At 30.6% G+C, this 21,843-nt stretch overlaps 1 protein-coding gene across 3 annotated transcripts in view; it reads right to left on the bottom strand.

Moving 5' to 3' along the window:
- Positions 1-21,843, bottom strand: part of LOC136081896 (sterile alpha motif domain-containing protein 9-like) — a 128,217-nt gene that overhangs the window by 60,198 nt on the left and 46,176 nt on the right. For all 3 annotated transcript variants that reach the window (XR_010639234.1, XR_010639235.1, XM_065800278.1), the window contains exon 3: positions 9,129-9,938. Coding sequence is in view for 1 of the 3 variants with exons in the window: in XM_065800278.1 (XP_065656350.1) it covers positions 9,129-9,938 (810 nt within the window). In the remaining 2 variants the exon portion in view is untranslated. The remainder of the gene's footprint in view (positions 1-9,128; positions 9,939-21,843) is intronic.

Below are 21,843 nucleotides of genomic sequence, written 5' to 3'. Positions count from 1 at the left end.
GACGAGTTGTTTGGCCAAATGAATCTCCTTTGGCTTTAGGTGAGTTGGACAATTACATGTTTGAAGACGCAGTAATGTAAAGTATCATCCTGAATGTATTAAAGCCACTGTTAAGCATCAAAAAGTATATGTTAAAAAACTATGCAAACCTTAGAATGGTGGCATATTCAATTACTCAACCTAAATCCAATGGAAAACATATGATTCAAGTAAGTTAATATCAGTATATATATATAATTGATAATTGTGTATAAGCATGATATTTAAATAAACTGATAGTTAACAAAATAAAATCACTATTTAAATTTTTTTGTATTTTATTTATATATACTAAGTGAGAGGGTTGTCATTCATTCAGGGCCATCCCGAGATGAGTGAAGGGGAGGGGGGGATCATAAGAATGTCTAGCCCCCCTATGAATTTTATTAGTCAGCAAAATTGGATTTGTAGTTGGTAGTCGGCAAATGTCGGAAAGCGAGAACCTTTTTTTTTATAGATAAGTTAGCAAACTATAAAAATTTTTTAAGCTTTAGTCGGCAAAAAACAGATACATCAACCCCCCTCCCTTCAAAGTCTCTTTGGGACAGCCATGCATTCGTTAATATAGGAATGTTGACAGTACTGAGATATTTATTGGATATAAAATTTTCAAACCAATGTGAGCCCCAATCTGCTACAGAAGTGAGATCAGATTCAAGATCGGCTGCCTGTTCTAAGCAATCGAAAAGAAAAAACTTTTTGTAAAGGCAAGAGTATAAAATCAAGTCATCAGCAAAAAGAGCTACTTTAGATGTAAGCTTGTTGGTAAGATTAATAATATAGATAAGAATCAAATCAGGACCAAGGATAGAACCTTGAGGTACACCAGAAGTTATAAGAAATACAGAAGAGTGTTGGCCTTCAAGTATGACTTTAATAGAGCAGTTAGAAAGAAACGATTTGTTAATCTCAAAAACTTTTTCAGATACATCATATGAAACAAGCTTAAAAAAGAAACATGCCAAAACTTAAAGATTAAAACTACCATGCCAAACTTTGTCAAAAGCCTTAGATATGTAAGAACAACAGCCCTAGCCTCTCTGCCTCCATCTAATGCACGATAAAATCTTTCAGTCACATATGACTTTAGCAATGGAAGTCGCAGTGATTTGAATTTCTAACAATGGGTTAACCAGTTTAATTGGGATGAAAGGAAGTGAATGGCCATAAGATTCAAGAGTCGAGTTGGAAGAAAAGTTCTATGCAAAAAGTTTTGCCTAATACTTGGGAGAGGTAATAAGATCAGTCCCATGAATGAGAGATGAAATGTTAGATCTACCCCTGTTAATGATGCCGTTGAAGATTTTCCAAAAGTCTCTAGAGCTTAAATTCTGAGATAAGATGTGAGATTTAATGAACTGAGAATAATGGAGCTTAGCATCAGACAGCAGCTTTTTACATCAATTTCTTGCAATAATAAACAGCTGTTTGTTCTCAAGAGAGTTGTTCTTTTGAAAAAGATGAAAAAAATAGTGAAAACTATAAAGTAGAATGAGGCTTGACTTGAAACTGACAAGAAGGAATAAAAGTTTTCATTCCTGCCTGAGTCCAGGATGTTACGTAATAGGCGCATTTTTCAGCTGAGAGGGAAAAGACATCAGCCCAAGGACCATAACAAAGAAAATCACAAAAAGAATCCCAGTCAGCTTTAGGGTAGTAGTAAGTAGAGTGATTATAGAGTCCAAAAAAGAAGTACGAGATAAAAGATTTCAAGAAAATAGGCAATTGTATGGTCAGAACTACCTAAAGGAGAAAAAGGAGAAACTAAACACAAGCTAGGATCAGAGACCAGACATAAATCAAGAAATGAAAGTAAATGATTAGCGTTGTCAGTGTTATGACTAGGTTAAAAGGGAATTCTACTGCTTTAGGAAAAACTTAATTAAATTAATCACAAATATCAAGAGCTATAACCAGTTGTCTAAACCATTAAATGTATGTCCATCCAAACTACAACAAGAATGTTTTTTATGCGATCGTTACACCCCGCATTGGAGCGATATTCATCACTTTAAAACCTAGATCCATTAACACTAACAATAACTCTAGGTATACCATGGGTTGAAAACAATCTCCTGAGTACCGTAATTGTTGCCTTGGCTTCAGTTCTTTTCACAACTTCCACTTCAATCCATTTTAAAAAACTGTCAACTATCAATGTGTAATCTTTCCTATGGTCTACTTGGACATTCCCACGGACGAGACTCAGCAATGGACACTTCTGATTTCTTTGACAGATCTCACAATTGCTTATTTTGTTCTCAATTTTGGAATTGATTCCGGGCCACCAGACATAACTTCTAGCTAAAGCTTTCATTTAACTCACCCATGGATGAACCTTATGTAACTCTTGGCACACTGCTCTTCGCCCCCACAACATGTAACCTCCTTTAGTTGGCAACTAAGGAAACCTAGATGTGTATGGTTTTAGTTCTATTTTACTATCTTCCATCATCAACCCCCTGTCTAAAACTTTATTTAGAAACACTACTAATATGGGCTTATTGTATGTGGCTATCCTTAATTGTTTTTCTGTAATAGGGGTTTTTACAAGCTCCATCATAGCCACCTCCATGGTTTTTAATCATGACTTTTCTCTCAATGCATTTAATGGTAAATGGCTCAAACCATCTACAGCTGCATTTTTTCACTAGAAAAATATAGCAGTTTATAATCATATGCTGACAGAACAGGGCCCAGCGTAATAATCTTGTAGCAGCTCTTTTAGGATATTCCTTGTTTTCTGAAAACAGCCCCAGCCGAAATTTATGATTAGTGTATAAAGTAAACTTGTACCCATATAAAAACTGATGAAATTTTTTTAATGCAAAAACTAATGCTAATCCTTCCTTTTCAACTTATGCATAATTTCGTTCAGCCAGCTCCTACGCTATGTGGACTGGCATTAAAGTGAAGCATGATTTTTTTTGATGGATTGAAGTGACCTAACAATGGTGCAACGTTTTGAATAGAAATGTACCGGGTACCTGCAAAAAGGAAACTGATTTATACAGATATAAAATAATATAAGGATAAATAGATAAGTGGACATTAGTAATTCAGAACAGATAACCATTAGCAAATCATTTATCATGTTTCTTAAAGTCGGCGACACTACCGGTCATGGAATTTTTCAAACACTTTTTAATGAACTGCAGTGCTTAAGATTATCTATAGCTAACATCAGAGGACAAGACTATGATAATAATGTCAACACAAGCAAAATTTTGTGTCCAGGCAAGATTAATATGATAAAACCCTCAATTTAAATTTGTACAATGTGCCTGCCATAATCTCAATTTGATCATGGTGGGAGAGCAGGATAGATAGTGTTAGAACATTGAGGTATCAGTCTCTGGATATTTATGATGTAATGGTACAAGTGTCTGAAGAAGTCAAAGATCCAAAAGCAAAAAGCCGAATCATTAGCCAATGAAACAACAAGTTTCAAAATTTAAATATCTGTTGTGATATGGTATGATCTGGTGAAATTGAAGGTGTAAGAAAAATAATGTAGAGGACAACATTACAATTGGATTCTACATTAATCCTCCCTGAACAATACAAGAGTATTTCTGGTAAAGTAAAGAAATATTAAATTCAAGCTCTGGTGCAGTGTTCACTCACCCATAAGTTGCTATCTGTATGTTTGTGTACTGTCTGAACCTATGGCGCATTGTTTAATCAATCATAAGTTACTTTATGAATAAATGTGTTCTGTTTAAATGTTTAAATGCTTTGTTTAAATGTTCTGTTTAAATGTTTAAATCTGTTTTGATGCAGATGAGCTCATTAACTAAATAGACACTACAACTATTAAACCTACGCTCATTCTTGTCTATTATGTTGGGTGTAATTTTTCTAAAGCACTTCCAAAATATCAAGCCCAATGTTTTATGGTGCCATTTGTAAAAAGTAGCTCCTTTTAATTACTCCAGGTCAGGTTCAGGATCATCACAATCATCCTGCTACTGGTACTATGTAACCCAGTACTACCTGGCCTATGCCCTGCTGCCTTGTATTTAAGAGTGTATTTTTTAGGCAAAGGCTAGGAGAAACAAACTCCAACTTAAAAATCCCCTGCTTTAGGGCTCTTGTTTGAGTAAAGGCTAGAAATGATGTCTTGTCAAAAATACTCATCTTGGGCAGACTTTAACTGCATCCAGCTCCTGTCTCAAAGGAGGCCTCCTAGGCAAAGACTTTATGGGTAAGCAGAATAATTCTATTGATTAGCTTCAAACCCCTTTTTTATCTATTAGGCTGGCGTAGGTGTAAACCTCTGTTACATGGTTTACTGTCTTGGGTGATGAATGCTGGATCTTCTTGACTCTACTCATAGAGGTTATGCAACTCAGTTAAAATCATTAAACTCAGTTTAATGATTGCGATCGGTTGGTAGTAAGGTTTTCTGAACTCTGTGGTAGCTCTCAGGGAGGCTGATTCCATCAACAGCTGCACAATATCAGAGTATTAACAGTGCCATGTTGCGCATGGATAATGTCCCTGTTAATGCTTTTGGTGCACATTGTCGAGGCCACATATTGAGCCCTGTTATGACTTAGGTGAATTAACAGGACTGAGAGAAATGCATAGCCCATTACTTGTGAGGCCGTGCTCTATTTATAAATGAGTCAAGTTCTCTTTAAACTTAAATTGTGCCGAAGGTAAACCAAAATATTAAACATAAAAAACATTAAAAAAAAATAACTGTGTTAATTAGGGATGTACAATAATTCTGTTCCAGCCAGAATTCCGGGTGGAATTTGTGACTTTTAGGTCATTCTGGTTGTGGCCAGAATTACGGTATTTCAGGTCAGAATGCCGGAATTTATTTTTAACCTTTTTTTAAGACATGTGACACAGACTGCATAAAAAAGTCATTGTTCTACAGGGCAATGAAGAACTATAGAAAAACCTAGGTAAAAAATACAAAATTCTTTACAAACACAATGTAATTTTATTTGTAGTAATCAATTATGTAAGGATTTCTAGAAATTTGGGAATATTGTGTGGAAAAAAGATTTGCTAGCCCGTATTGGACAACAAACTAGCTTTTTTTTCATTAAAACTGTTACCTGTTACTTAAATTTTAAATAATTAAAAATATAGGATGCCTAATACAGTAAATATTTTAATTTAAACCTAAATGTAAAAATAGAATACAAAGGAATAATTTTAAATATAAATATTATGCAGATTAAAACTTTCAATAAATAAAGTTATAAAAAACAAATAAAAACAACATATTGGATTTAAATGAAACAAGAACCAAGTTAATGAAAATAGGTTATATGAAGGAAAGTCGGGTTGCTCCGAAAACTTAAGGAAAAAATAGATTGTAGACATTTACTAACAGAAAATAAAGTGTCAGAAGACTTTTTTTAAAGTACATTTATCTATAGAACTAGAAACAAAAAATAATTATTGTTTACCTTAATAATATACAAAACATACTTGAAAAATGTTAGAAAAAAGGCATGTTTCAAAATTGGAGAGTAGCCCCAGACACATTGTTTAACCATAATTTTACCTCTTTTTTTACCCGTGTGACACAAATACAATACTTATTAGTATTGGAATGTTCTCAACACATTAAAAAAAAATCGGCTTTAAAAATTGCCTTTGATATTTAAGGAATGGGAATGAAAATGTCATCATTTAGAAATATAAATATTAGTTTTTTACAAATGAAAATAAACACTTTAAAAACACTTTTTTCAAATCTTAGGTCTTTTAATTGGAATTAAATGAATTACTATTATGGGTTTGTATATTATATTAAATGTATAATTATTTATAAAAAAAAAATACTCATTTTTTAATATGTAAACGAATTAAGTTGTCCGGAACCAACCTCCAAACATGTGTCTAATACCGACCAATCATAAATCATTTGCAAATACTAGTTTTAAAACCAGTGAATTAAATTATTAAACAAATTCTTTTTTAAAAAAATATTGTAAATTAAAATGTTTAAAACTTTGACCAATAAAAAGTTATTAGTTTACATATAAGGTATATTAATGTGAATTAGATATAGTGATATGTGAATTAATATGTGATGATACATGGCAATATCTTGCACTCCCAGCTAATCGCTTCAGCATATTATGATAGATATTTTGCATATGCCAATTTTCACTCAAATAATGTTTTTATAGTATTCAAAATCACATAGCTTCTTTAGTTTAAGCTGTACATTAAGTGTACGGAGTTACCTGCCATCTGGGGCTACCTGACTTTCTCTTATATATTAAAGGTTATAAATATATATTATGTAGCCACGATACTAAAGTGCAGGCTTTCACTTTCAATCTTGAATGTAAAAAACTACATAAATATAATTCTCTTTCCGACTAAAGTTTTATTAACAAAGTTGGTAAATCCGGTTCCAGCAGGATTTCAAAATTTCCAATCCGTACACCTCTAGTTTAAATATATCTTTTACTAATATTTGTGGTCTGCAAAGCAACCTTCCATCAGCTAAATCTTACCTCCTGCAAAATTCACCAGACTTGTTTGCTCTTAGTAAAACTAATTTAAATTATGCTATACCTTCTGATCTAAATGTTGTTGGGTGCTATCCTTTGATTTACAACGACTCCAATAGTTACATGCTTGGCTTAGGGGAATACATATGCAACAATTCACCTATTTGTTATGAAACCAGGTTCGAATCCTTTTTTTTTTTCTCTCTCTCAGCAGAAAAATGCACTTCCTACATAACCTCCTGGATTCAGGCAGGAATGGAAGCTTTTATTCCTTCTCATCAGTTTCAAGTCAAGCTTCATTCGACTCCAAGGTTTTCACCTTCTTGTGCAGCTGCTAGATCTAATTGTAATCATTTTTTTCATCTTTTTCAAAAGAACAACTCTTTTGAGAACAAACAGGTAGTTTTTTTTTGTTATTCACCTCCTCAAGGCCGAGAAGGCCACTACAGATGAGGAGACTACTTAATAGTGGTTATAACCCTCTCTCAACTCTATAACTCTGAAACACGAACCTTGACGAACAAGGCCGCTGCTCGGAGAAACAAGTTGAGCGTGGTATTACCAGGGACGTAGTGGGGATCGAACTCGGAACCTCTTGTTTATGAAGCAAGCGCTTTACCACTACACCACTACCGCATCAAACTTATTATTGAAAGAAATCGATGTAAAAAGCTGCTGTCTGATGCTAAGCTCCATTATTCTCAATTCACTAAATCTCACATTTTATCTCAGAAGTTAGGCTCTAGAGGCTTTTGGGAATCTTCAACAGCATTGTTAATAAATATAGGTCTAACATTCCATCTCTCATTTATAGGACTGATCTTATTATCTCTCCCAAGTATAAGGCAGAACTATTTTCAAAGAACTTTTCTTCCAACTTGACTCTTGAATCTTATGGCCATTCACTTCCTTTCATCCTATTTAAATTGGTTAACCCATTGTTAGAAATTCAAATCACTGCGGCTTCAGTTACTAAAATCATATCTCAATTAAACTGTTTTGTAGCTTGTGGTCCAAACAACATTCCTGTCATTGACTTAAAAAAATTATCTCTAAACTATTTAATAAGTGCTCGACTGAGTCTTGCTTTCCTGCCTACTGGAAAATGACATCTGTTGTTCCAATTTTCAAAAACTCCAGTGAACATTCTGACCCCTCCAATTATTGTCAAATTAGTCTTCTTTCTGTTATTAGCAAGGTCTTTGGATCTTTAATGAACAAATTTCTCACATCCCATCTTGAGGAAAATAACTTGCTGTCAAACAATCAAGTTTTCGATCCTTTTGCTTTACGGCTGACTTGCTAACTGCTGTGACTGAAAGACTTTATTGTGTATTAGACGGAGGCGGAGAGGCTAGGATTATTGCCATAAAGATTTCAAAGTTTGTTAGTTTTCTCCATAAGCTTGTTTCACATGATGTATCTGGGAAAGTTTTTGAGATTACAAAAGCATTTTTTTCTAACCGGCTTATTAAAGTCATCCTCGAAAGCCAACACTCTTCTTTATTTCCAGTAACTTCTCAAGGTCCTATTGGACAATTGGGATATTATATTTAATGATATTTCATCTTACAATTTTATTATTATTTCATATTATTTTCAAAGAGGTCTAATTACTTCTTTTTCAAACAACATATATTGATTAGCAATAAAAAAATTATTTTAAAAAAATCTAAGGAAAAGGAAGGGGGGATTGCCACCTTTTCTTTGAGAAAAACAGCAGAAATCTCTAAGACATGCACTAAAAATAAAAAAGAAAAGAAAAAAGAAAAGTATTGACATTATGCGACATAAAGATTGCATACAGGTGACCAATGGAATTATCCAGTCAGGTAGACATGGAAGTGATGATTTTGAGAACAGATTGTAGATTATAGAGCTGTTAAGTCATTTTTGCTGCATTTTTGTAAGTAAAAATGGTACATTGTAGCTTTTGATGTTTCTTAAATGTAATAAAGTAAAATATAAAAAGACTTACAGATATACAGTAATAGTTAATGCTTATGCATATTTTTAATTTAGCATATTTAACATACTGTACAGGTTATGCTAGCAACTAAAATCAACTTATATTTCAATTCTTTATTTTTATGTATAACTATGTTATGTATAGCTGTTTACAATTATTTTTTTGTTTTTGGCTTTTTATATATATATCTATTTCCAATAGATATATAACTTCATGTTGCAAAAGTAGACCAAGCTCTAACTTCGATCGAACTTTACAACATGAAGTTTAGGGTCTTGCTCTAGCACTTCAAGTGGTATAGGCTTTTAGTCTAGTTAATCTTTGGTCTTGACCTTGCTTTAGGTCCAAAAATTAAGTCCTTGGCCTTAAAAAAGTTAAGTTAATTAAATACTTAAAATTTAAACACAAAAAGTTAATATAAAAATTAGAAAAAAGAATTTAATTTGACAGTCTTAAAAAAACAAACAACCTTTCCTTTTTTTATTTTCCATGTTGCTAAGGAATTTAAAACGAATGTATGAAATATATAATTACATATTTAGATATTAGAATGATTAAACCTTAAAAAAATTTGAATTATTTAATCAGCACATTATATCACACATTTTGTCAAATAAATTCTTTTTTACCTGCAATGCTATATGGTGGTATTAACACACTATTTGGATCTTGTAGAACAGAAAGTATACCATTGCAAGCTGAACCAGGATTGAAATCAAAAATTGCTTTCCAATTAACCTGTTTTACCCAATCAAAATCTGAAAAATCTGACATTTTGCAGCATTCATCAGTACAATAACTGTTTATAATAAGAAAGTACTTGCATTTATCATCTGGAAGTTTGTACTCTCCTTTGCATAATAAATTTTTGAGCATGTGTGGTATATCTACTGGGGCAATGTTTTTGTAAGACTCGATATCTCTTCTATCCTCAGCTAAACGCTTGGATTCCTTATTGATAAAAAAGTTTTCTTCTTTGCTTCCAGGTTTAAGAGGAACACTTGAAGAACTTTCCCTTAAGAAATATACTCCGTTTTCATACTTATTGGAGTTTATTTTAAACTTGAGGAATTTGCAAATAGAAAATTTGGGTTCAATGTCAATCTCAATAACAAAACGATCTGATTCTATTATTGGAATAAATCGAATAGAGCTCATGCACCTTGAAAAAGCGCTTTGTTCTTCTCGAGAACATTTTTTAAGACTTTTAAAAGGTCTCTTTCTAAAATGCTTTTCTATCCATTCTTCATAATTAAAATCAGTGATCAAAGAAGTGTTTACACCTTTTATTTCGCCATGTACAGATTTTCCATCTTTGCAGTCAGAAACACCAAAGTAGATTGTACCATCATATCTTGAATTCATACAAGCTGCAGCAAAAGTGCCAAGTTTATGAATAAATGCAGCTTCTATATCGTTTATTTTTAGGTTAGGATTATCTAAAAATTAAGAAATTAAATTTAATATATAAGCTTTATTTTTCATAACATTTTAAAATACTCATACATATTTTAAAATATAATATACTTTGATATAACACATATCTCTCTCTTTCTCTCTCTCTCTCTCTCTCTCTCTCTCTCTCTCTCTCTCTCTCTCTCTCTCTCTCTCTCACTCTCTCTCTCTCTCTCGCTCTCCCACTATCTCTCTCTCTCCTCTCTCTCTCTCTCTCTCTCTCTCTATATATATATATATATATATATACATATACATATATATATATATATATATATATATATATATATATATATATATATATATATATATATATGTATATATATATATTAAACATCTTCGCTTGCAACAAGGCTGCAAGCAACCACTAACTAAAGTTGGAAGTTACTTGTAGAGAAAAGATGAAGATTGAGGAGCAAGATAACAATTGTTGGATGACTTAAAGGATTGCAAATTATATGAATCAGGAAAGCAAAATGAAGGAAGCGAATTCCAAAGAACTATATATATGAATCAGGAAAGCAAAATGAAGGAAGCGAGTTCCAAAGAACTAATGTTTGAGGAAAAAAACTAGACTAATAAGAGATTGTGGGGCACTTAGGAACAGTCACAGAAAAAGGATGAGACATTGAATGACAAGTAACTCAAGAATGAATTTTAGTAGATAGCACAAGAGAAAGAGAAGCAACATTACGACGATGTGATAGTGGTTGGAGGTTGGCGGCAAGAGCAGGTCCAACAATGTTTACATTGCATTTTTGCATCTTGTCTAAAAGAGAAAGGGCATTATTACAAGATCCGCCCCAGATATGGCAACAGTATTCCATACAAGGCCGGATTCGAGATTTATAGAGATAGAGAATAGAATCCGAAGTAAAAAAGCGTCGAGCTCGATAAAGAGATGCATCCTTAGCAGATGCTAATTTTGCAACTGATTTAATATATGGTTTCCAAGAAAGATTGGAAGTAAGAGTTAATCCTAGAAGATGAAAAGTAGATGACTCATCAAGTACATCACCATTAAAGTGAGATCCTTTTCAAGCTCAAATGCCCCCTCCAAGCAATCAGAGAGTGTTGGTTTCTTATCACGACAAGAATAAATGGTAGTATCATCAACAATGCCACCTTAGATGTGAGAATATCTGGAAGATCGTTAATGTAAATTAAAAAGACTATAGGGCCAAGGATAGAACCCTGAGGAACCCCTGAAATTACAGAATAAGAAGAAGAGTGTTGTCCATCGAGGACAACTTTTATACTATGATTGGAAAGGAAGGATTCAATAATTTTAAAGATGTTGCCAGATACACCATAAGAAGAAAGCTTATGGAGAAGACCAGCATGCCAAACTGTATCAAAAGCTTTTGAAATGTCAAGAGCGATGGCCTTAACCACTCCACCTTTATCTAATGCATGATAAAACCTATCGGTTATTACTGTTAGCAAATCAGCTGTAGAACAAGAAGATCGAAATCCATATTGATGGTCAGAAAGTAAGCTATTAGATTCAAGATGAGAGTGTTTGTTAATAAAATAAGTGTTTGTTAATTATAGATTCAAAAACCTTGCTTTTGATAAGAAGAAGACTAATGGGACAGTAGTTAGACAAATCAGATCACTCTCCAGAATTTTTGAAGATAGGGTAACAGATGCCGCTTTCCAGCAGGCTAGAAAACAAGACTCTGATAAGCACTTGTTGAATAGTTTTGAGAGTATAGACGACAGCTCCGGAGAACACTTCTGCAAGACAATAACAGGTATGTTGTCCGGGCCACAAGCTGTAGAAGAGTCTTTAGATAAAGAAGCTGGAGTGATACGAATGTCAAGCAATAAATCAACCTGTTTGTTGGCAATACCAGGTAGAATGCAACTAGTGGAATCAAGAGATGATATTGATGAAAAGTTTTTAGCAAAAAATTCAGCTTTGTCTTTAGGTGAGGGGACAAAGTCTGAACCATACAAGAGAGGTGGAATTAAAGATTTGCCATTTAATATTATTACTTTTATTATTAATACTATTATTATTATTATTATTATTATTATTATTATTGTTATTATTATTATTATAATTATTATTATTATTATTATTAAAGATTCTCCAGAAGTCACGGTAGCCTAATTTTTGAGATGAGATACGAGATTTCATGACCTAAGAATACCGGACTTTGGTATAAGACAAATTTTTTTTACAATGGTTTCTTGTAGTAATAAACAGACGTCTGTTTTCTGGAGAATTGTTTTGCTGATAGATATGGAAGTAACGGTTTCGATTGGCAATCGCAGCAGCACAGTATAAGGAAAACCATGGAGGAGAGTGAGGCTTGACATGGAATCGTCAAGAGGGAACAAAAAATTCCATGCCAGCCTGGATCCACAAAGTTATGTAAGAAGCACATTTGTCGACAGGAAGACAAAAGATTTCTACCCAAGGGTCATCACAAAGAAAATCAGGGAAAGAGTCCCAGTCAGCTTTAAGGTAGTTTTAAGAGGTACGATAATAGGGGGATTCAGGTGATGAAGAAGAATGAGATATTAGTTTTAGAGAGATCAAACTGTGATCAGAAGCACCTAAGGGTGAATGTATGTCTTGTTTCTGATCCTAGAAACTCAACTTATGTCTTGTTTCTAGGATCAAAAACAAGACATAAGTCGAGTAGAAAAGGAAAATGATTCGGGTTGTCTGGAAAGCGAGTTGGAAAGTTGACTATTTGAGTTAGGGATTGAGAAAGGCAAAAGTTGTGGGTTTTAATGCCTGCAGAATCACTGACACTAGAGCCAAACCATTCAGAGTGGTGAGCAATAAAGTCACCGACAACAACTATATTAGCTGATGGATAAAGAGAGAGGGCTTGGTCAATATGATCAAAAATAACATCAAAAAGAGTGCAGTCTTGAGATGAAGGAGAGCGATATAGAACAAAGAGAAAGGCAATGGAGTGAAGTGCTGTTAAAGAAAAGCACATGAAAGAGTAGTCTGTGGATTCCAACCTAGTTTCACAACAAATGGGTAAATTCTTACAATCGTAAATGCCCAGGCCAAGCATTTGACTATTGGAGTCTTTACAAATTAAAGGAAGATAACCATCAACACTAAGATTACAAGATGAGACAGCTTAACTCAAATTAGTCTCACAAAGAGCAAGTAGGTCTGGTGAACTTTGCAAGAGATAAGACTCAACAAAAGTTACTTTGAAGACCACAAATATTGGTGAATGATAGGTTTAGAGAACTTGGTGATGATGATGGTTTTTTGTGTTTTATAGTTTTTGGTACTATATTCATTTTTAAATTTGTCTCAGAACCATGAAACTGAGTTTTAGAGCTGTCGACTTAATGCATGGGTTTTGCTTGTGCCTCTGTTTTTATGACTAGGCAACTCATTCTATTATCTCCCTCATTAGGACATAATAGAATAAGTTGCCTAGTCATAAAAACAGAGACACAAGCAAAACCCATGCATTAAGTCGAACAGATCCAGCATTTCACATCCTAAATTTCAATTTTTCTTTAACAAAGAAGGCCTTTCAAATAAAATATTCAGCTGTGTATGTTTTATATATATATATATATATATATATATATATATATATATATATATATATATATATATATATATATATATATATATATATATATATATATGTATGTATATATATATATATATATATATATATATATATATATATATATATATATATATATATATATATGTATATATATATATATATATATATATATATATATATATATATATCACACATATATATATATATATATATATATATATATATATATATATCACATATACATCACACCTCTTCACAAATAAGGATCTAAACTTAATGCATCAACCTACAGACCCATTTTTTCAACATCTGTTTGCTGTAAACTCCTAGAGCGTATTGTAAAAGATTGTTTAAATGAGTATCTAATAGTCTTTTATTTTTAAATCAGCACTAACTTGTTTCAAATAAATAATGTTACCAATTTTCTGGAAACTGTAGATCAGATCTCATATTCAATGGCAAGAGACTATAGTGTAGATGCTATATATCTAGATTATGAAAAAATGCTTGACACACCTCCTCATGATCTTATGCTCCACAAACTTTCTGGTTATGGTGTCTCTTCTATGGGAGACGTTTCTTTTTAATAGTCTTTTCTTTTTAAAGAACACAGCGAGTTGTGATGGTTTCTGCCGCTTCAGATTGGTTATAGTAGGGTACCACAAAGATCTGTTCTAGGATATCTTTTATTCATCTTATATATTAATGACATTACAGACCTAGTTAACAATCCAATGAAGTTATATGCTGATGACAGCAAAGTTCTTTCCACCAATTTGACCCCAGACAGCCCAATTATGCTCTAGAACAACATGAATCAAATCACATCTTGGACTACAACCTGGTGCTAACGCCTTAACTAAAAAAAGGCCTTATCTTACACCTCAAAAAAACTGAAAATCTCAATCACCAATACTATATCTTGACTCCACAAGAGATGCAACTTCTTGATTCCTTTTACAACAAAAGAGATCTTGGCATGTGCATTTCACACAACTTCAAATGGGACATGCATGTCAAAATAATATCATCAAAAGCTAACTCTGTCCTCTGTCATCTAAATAAAGCTTTTATCTACAAAAATGCACATGTCTGGAAGAGACTTTACACATCTCTGGTCAGACCTTATCTTGAGTATGCTGCTCCTGTATGGAATTCTCCTTCTGCACAAAAGAAATTCTGCTACCTTCCTTTTCTGCACACAAGAAATTCTGCACCAAAGAAATTCCGCTTCTTATAGCATTAGCCAGCAAAGCCAGATTATCACATCTTCATCTAACCTCACTAAATGAAAGACGCAACTGGGGTGATTTAATTTACAAACTCAGGTTTATAATAACTTAGAAAATGTTTGTTGGCTTAACCCACAAATTGGCCATCCATATGATAGAATAACTTGAGGACACTCTCAGCGTCTCTTCAAAGAGTTCTTTAATGCATCTGACCTCAACAATAACATGCAAGCAATCTCTACAAGACTAAATATTATCCCAAACAGAATGTCAACAGATGTCGTATATTAGTAAAGTGATGATGACAGAGTCGCCAGCAGTTAACTCCCACAAGCTGTGATTCACTCTCTACATCCTAATGAGTTTAAAAATCGAATTGACAAACACTTTGATCAGCACTAGCTCTACCGAAATGCTGCTACAGCTCATTATCAACTGACAAAGAGCTAAAGGGTTGCTAACCCTTTCAAGCAAGAGAAGGAGAAAAAACAAAAAACATATTCACTTTGTGCTAAATTTAGCACTTTTATTTAATTAAGTCCTTATGTTAAATTTTTCTTGCCATAGCTTATTATTATTATATATATCAGGAGCTATTCTAGATCGTTTTCGAAAGTGTTGACTGTATTTTAAAACTTGAAGTCTCAGGTGTATAAACTTAATAAAATTCCGCTTAATTTCGTTTCTTCCTTTTGAATATATCTTTCCTTGACAAAAACAACATGAATTTAGACTAATAAACAATATTAGTTTAAATAATAACTATCTACTACAAGGCCAAAATGTGGTTAATTTTTTGACCTACAAGGTCAAAAAATTAACCACATAATTTTATCACATATATATAATGTGCATACTCACTGAGTATGAATAATATGAACGCGTTATATAAACAAACTTTATGAAATTTTGATAACTGGTATTAATTTTACAACATGAGTATTACTCACCTTGAGAATTACTCTTACACCTACTTCTATTAAGTACTCTCAAGTACTTAATAGAAGTAGGTGGGGCGGATGTTTATTAATTAATTTTTAGAAAATTTTCCCATCCATCCATAAAATCATTAAGACCCCCGCCCTTCCCATTTAATAATTTTTACTTGTTATAAACAAAAAATTATTTATCAAAAATTTAAGTAAAAATCGGCCTTAAGAATTAAAAAACATATTAGTAATTGATAAATATTGAAACTTTCGGTGTAAATTTGGAAACCCTTTTCTACTTATATACTTTTTTCTGTTTTAAATACTAATTAAAATTAAAAAGCCCTTTCACTAAACATCATCAGCCGTATTGTAAAGCAGTACTCCTTCCTCTTCATTGAGTTTTTTTTTTTTTTCATAAAGTATTTTCTTGATCTAAATGAGTAATAATTTCATATTTTCATTCTAAAAACCACGCCTGCCAATAATAACATTTCCAAAAAATGTATACTATGTTTACAAGAAAAATTTGAAATTATTACTCATTTAGATCAAGAAAATTTACTGAATAAAAAATCTGAATTAATTTCTAAATGCAGACATAAAATAAGTTTCTTTTAAAAAATATTATAAAAACAAATCACCAGTCTAAAACTATCCTAATTCTAAAGAATTCTTTTCATAATTTGTTAATTATCTAATGTAGTTGATGCAACTTCCTTGTTGCAAAACACAACAGTTATTACATAATTAATTATAACAATTTCCAACTTCCTGTAAAATATTTTTTCTATAATTTGAACCTTTTGATGTTTAGACATTCTCCCTGATAAACCTACTGATGGAGAAACATGCTGTTGATGAAAAAAATTAGATAAGTGTTATTACTAATTTATATATATATATATATATATATATATATATATATATATATATATATATATATATATATATATATATATATATATATATATATATATATATATGTATATGATATTATTATTATAGTATATGTATATATATATATATATATATATATATATATATATATATATATATATATATATATATATGATATTATTATTATAGTGTATATATATATATATATATATATATATATATATATATATATATATAATATATATATATTATTAAATATCTATATTATAATAATATATAAGGGTTGACCAATATCAAAAAAATTAAAAAATTATACCTGGCTGCATGAAATGTTGTTCCTTAACATAATAAAAGTTTTATTTATAAAAAAAAAACGTAATTGAATGAGTACTGCCAAGTTTTATATAAAGATTTGCGTTTTTTTGCAAAATCATCCCAAGAAAATCGAATGCAAGGAAGTAAACCAGGGATGGTAAATATTTTGAATCTCTAAACGTTTAAAATGCTTTTTTATCATCAAAAATATATTTTAGTTTTAAAAATTGGCTTTTGTCATATGTTTGGCCATATATATGACAAAAGATCCGAGTTCTTTTAAATAGATGGAAGAGAAAGTTTTCCAGAATCGATAGCAAGTGGATTTCCCATATTTATAAATTATAATGCAATATTAGTTTTTCATTTGCAGAAAGTTTGTTAGAAAAGAGACTGAAGACAGACACCTCTTCAGTTAATTACCAAAAGTCCTATCAAGAATTTCTTGAGCTTTTTGAGTACCTGCAGTGAAATCTTAATAAAGGCAAACATCTTTGGTGTGTACAATAAATGGGACATTCATTTTGCATAATGATTCACTTCACAAGTTTTCCATTCTTTTGGTTCTTGTCAATATTACAGATACCACAAAATTTTTCTTGTTTCCCAAGAGACAAGAAAATGAAAAAGCTTTTTTATAATCACCTCGTCAATAATTACTTATTGTTTACTTTATTACTGTTTACTGTTTCTAAGAATTATAAGTTTCTTCTGCTTTTATTTTAAGGAAAGCATCGTCAAGATCTAGGGACCTATTTAGATTTTTGAGTGGCACCTTCTCTAAACAAATCCATTCTTTTTGAAATTTTTAAAGGGATCCCCAAGTGCAGAGACAAGTTGTGTTCATATTGAAGAAAATGTTTAAAAAAAATGTTTGGGCTAGTTTTTTTTGATTAAAACTAAATAAGGAATGCATACCACCAAAATTAAAATTGTTGTTTTAGTCAAAGCTCGTTGTCTTACCTTTTTTTGGTTCTCTAAGTCTGTAAAATGTTAGCTGCAATCTGCAGACTTGATAATTTATTTATTGCGTGTTTAATTCATAAAAGTTTTGATATATGACATTATTGTAGAAATTTTTTTTTAAGGCAGTTGTGAACATAAAAGGCATGCTATTCCTGACCACGTATGTATTATTATTTTGCAACAACTTAACCATGGCTTTTTAAATTTAAAAATGTGCTAAATAAAGTATAAGGTAATAAAGCGAGAAAGCTTTTTATTATTGTAACTATAAAAACCATTTTATTAAAATTATAAAAGATTTTATATAGTTAAAATACGTACAAAACTATAAATAATATAAAATAAAGTTTTTTTTTTGTTATGCTATGTAAACTTTCTAATAAAATTTATTTACACTTAAACGCTTTTAAATAAAGTTTTAAAACGCTATTAAATAAATTATCATAGAATATTAAATAAAACTTTTATTTCAAAAGTATTTTTTTTTAAATGATGAATTTTTTTTTTTAAAAACAATTTGTATTCTTAATTTTAAAAACAATGACAACAGATACATTTCAATAAACTTACTTAAAATACTTTTTGATAATTTAAATAAAGTTAGTTTTTCATTAAATGATAATTAGATGTAAGTTTTTTTATTTAAAAAAGTTTGCCTTATATAATGAAAACATTAGAAAAGATCAAAGTTTAATAATTCGTCACGCTCATGTTTTAAAAAGCTCATTTTATAAAAAAATTAGCGACGTAAAAGCTAATATGACGTAATATATATATATATATATATATATATATATATATATATATATATATATATATATATATATATATATATATATATATATATATATACACACACACACATATTAAAAAGTTTTTTTCAGAAACATCAGGAAAGACTCTTAAAACATAAAAGTTAAAGGTAATTACTTCGTATTAGCTTTTACGTCGCTAATTTTTTTATAAAATGAGCTTTTTAAAACCACATTATTTCGAAATGGGGCAAGTTGGGGTAGCTAACTTTTTTAGCTTCTTATAGAATGATACAAACTCTCTGTAAAATAAGAATTAGCTTGGCAAAGCAAGTCTAAGGTAAAAAGTCTTAGCACTATTAAAATCAGTTTAAACTCGTTACAATTGCATTTTTTAAATGCATTTCTTACAACGTGTATAAATACATATTTCAAATATTTTCATAATTTAAGATAAAGTTATTTTCTATTTTTGTATATATAGAAAATTAAGTTAAAAGTTTTTGTATTTAGAGAGAAAATCAAGATTTAAAAATGATAAAATTTTAATGATAAAAAAAAGCTGTTTTTGGTCGCTTTCAAACATAAATTAACGTTTGAATCTTTTATTTCAGTACTTATTTTTTTATACCGTTAAAATCATAAGAAACTGTAGTAAATAGTTAGCTAATAACATTATTTAAATTGCGCTACTCGAAAAACTGTATTTTGGCCAAATTTTAAGTGTTTCTAAATCACTGTGCGCTGGTTTAAAAAGGTTTAACTGAAATTTTTTATATTAGAAAAATTTAAAAAAATCTTTCAATTTTTTTTTAATGTTTAACTAAAATTATTTATATTATTTTTTTGTTTATGTATTCTTTTTTTTTATTAATACACAAAAATACATGAATAAAAAATAATCATATAAGCATTTTTATTTAGACATTAAAAAAAAGAAAAAAAGATTTAAATGCTATTCTCCTAATATAAAAAAAATTAGTTAGAAACTTGTCAAACCAACGTGACGAGTTATTCAACCTTAACATAATTCCAAAATATAATTTAAAATAATTTTCTATTAGAGTTTTAGTTTTTCAGATGGGTTTTAATTTTTTTTTAACTTCTCTTACGCTAAGATTCTTTTTCGTATAGTTTAGCCTTTTTATAATTTTTTTCCTGTCTGTTTTTTTCCTGTCTGTTTTTTTCCTATCTGTTTTTTTAAGTGCGTTTTTAATTACCTAAAAAACCATGGTCAAGCTTTCCAAAAAAAAAACAATTACTTGCATGGTCATGATTGGAGTGCAATCGTACGCCTTTTCTGTCCACGACTGTTTTTGGGCGTCATATTATTTTTTCTGCCACAATCAGCAAATCATTTTTATTAGTATAATTTTTTACTAAAAAATATACTAATAAAAATTTATATTTTAAATTGTTTTTAATAATTGTCTTTATATTATAAATCTTTATCAAGATGGTTATATAAAAATATTTTAAGTATTTTAAATGAATATTATAAATTAAATTTATTTTGTAAACTTTTTATTGCATTTTTTATCTACTTGAAGTTTATAAAGTGACAAATTTGCAATGATTTTGATGAAAATAGAAAAGTGGCGTAAAGCATAACACATTTTAAAAATTTTCAAAATTAAGTTTTTAAGGTTGAAACTGTTTATTGCAAAACTTGAATTTGTTAATTCCAGTAGTTTTATAACTTATAATGTTCAGAAACAGGTTTTAATATGACACACTTTAAAAACACGACATGAATTGAGAAATGCCAAATTCTCGACGTTCTGTAAAAGGACATTTTTTTAGCTAAGACGCAATGATTTGACAATTTCAATCACTGTCTGTCTAGAATTATTGCCATAAAATGAAAATTGTTGCATTAATTAATAGTAAGCTATCTGGATTTAACACAAAGTATAAATTGTATAAAAAAGAGCTTAAAAAACATATTTTTTACATTTTTATTGAATTGTAAACTTTGAATCGAACTTTAAAATGACAATTTGCACTGTTATTGGGTGCTGTAGTAATGCAAACACATCGGGTTCTCATATATCCTTTCATCAATTACCCTCAGATCCAATAACTGCAGCTTTATGGAAAGAGGCAATTGGTATATATAACTTAATCTGGGGTAATCTGAGCCTATTTTTACTTATTTCTGACTTTGAGTTAAAAAAAAACAATGTTTAGGTATCGGCTTTCTGACAAAAGATGTCTTAAAATCATGATAGGACATCCTACTAAACAAATTTAACAAAAATTTATTACTTAAATTTATTACACTATCAATAGTTCTAGGGAGCCTTTATTTGAAGATGCCTATATAGACCCACATTACCCCACATAGTGGGGTAATGTTACCCCCACATAGTGGGGTAATGTGGGTCTACATAAAATGTTGGTAGTTCTGGTTTAAAATATTAATGCTTATGAAAAATCTGACTTTTTTATTCAGGTGATTGATTGAGAAAGTCAATACCTGTTATTCTTATTTCCATCTTTTCTTCAAAAAAGTGTGCTGAGTAACAATGATGAAACTATGATTGTAGTTGCAGCGCAGTATTGTCAAAGATATGGTCTTCCATCAGATTTTCTTGACATTTGTAATTTAGTTGCTCAATTTTGCACAACGATGAGGATGAAAACTCCTTTTAAAAATGGAATTCCTGTGAAAAATTGGATAATTTCTTTTAAAAAGCATCATGTTAATAAACTTCAATCATGTAAACCTGAAATACTTACATTTTCAAGAGCTAAAAGTTTAACATGTGAAGTTATAGATAAATTTATTACTATTTTATCTGATGAAATTCATAATAATAACATTATACTGAGTAGTACATACAACCTTGACGAGACTGGGCTCTCCACAAATCACTTAACGAAGAGAGTATTTGTACATCCAAAAAAGCCATGTACCATAAAAGTCATGTACTAAAAAAGCCTTGTACCATAAAAGCGGCCACAGACAACCATATCCAAATTGTTTGTCTTCCACCAAGTTGCTCACATGCATTACAACCGTTAGATGTGGTTGTCTTTGGACTATTAAAGAATGAGTAAAGAAAAATTTTAAAGCGGTTTGCAAGAGAAACAACACAAAAATATTGATAAGATTTACAGGGTTATTGAAACAATTGTGTCAAAGACTTTCTCGAGCAAATGCTATAGCAGGATTTCGTGGTACAGGTATCTCACCATTAAGTAAAGAAAAGATGGAAAGAAGAAT

This window comes from Hydra vulgaris, chromosome 06 (assembly GCF_038396675.1).
Source record: "Hydra vulgaris chromosome 06, alternate assembly HydraT2T_AEP".
In the NCBI taxonomy this organism is placed as follows: Eukaryota; Metazoa; Cnidaria; class Hydrozoa; order Anthoathecata; family Hydridae; genus Hydra; species Hydra vulgaris.
The sequence above is the reverse complement of the archived record's forward strand: the minus strand, read 5'-3'. Positions and strand labels throughout refer to the sequence as shown.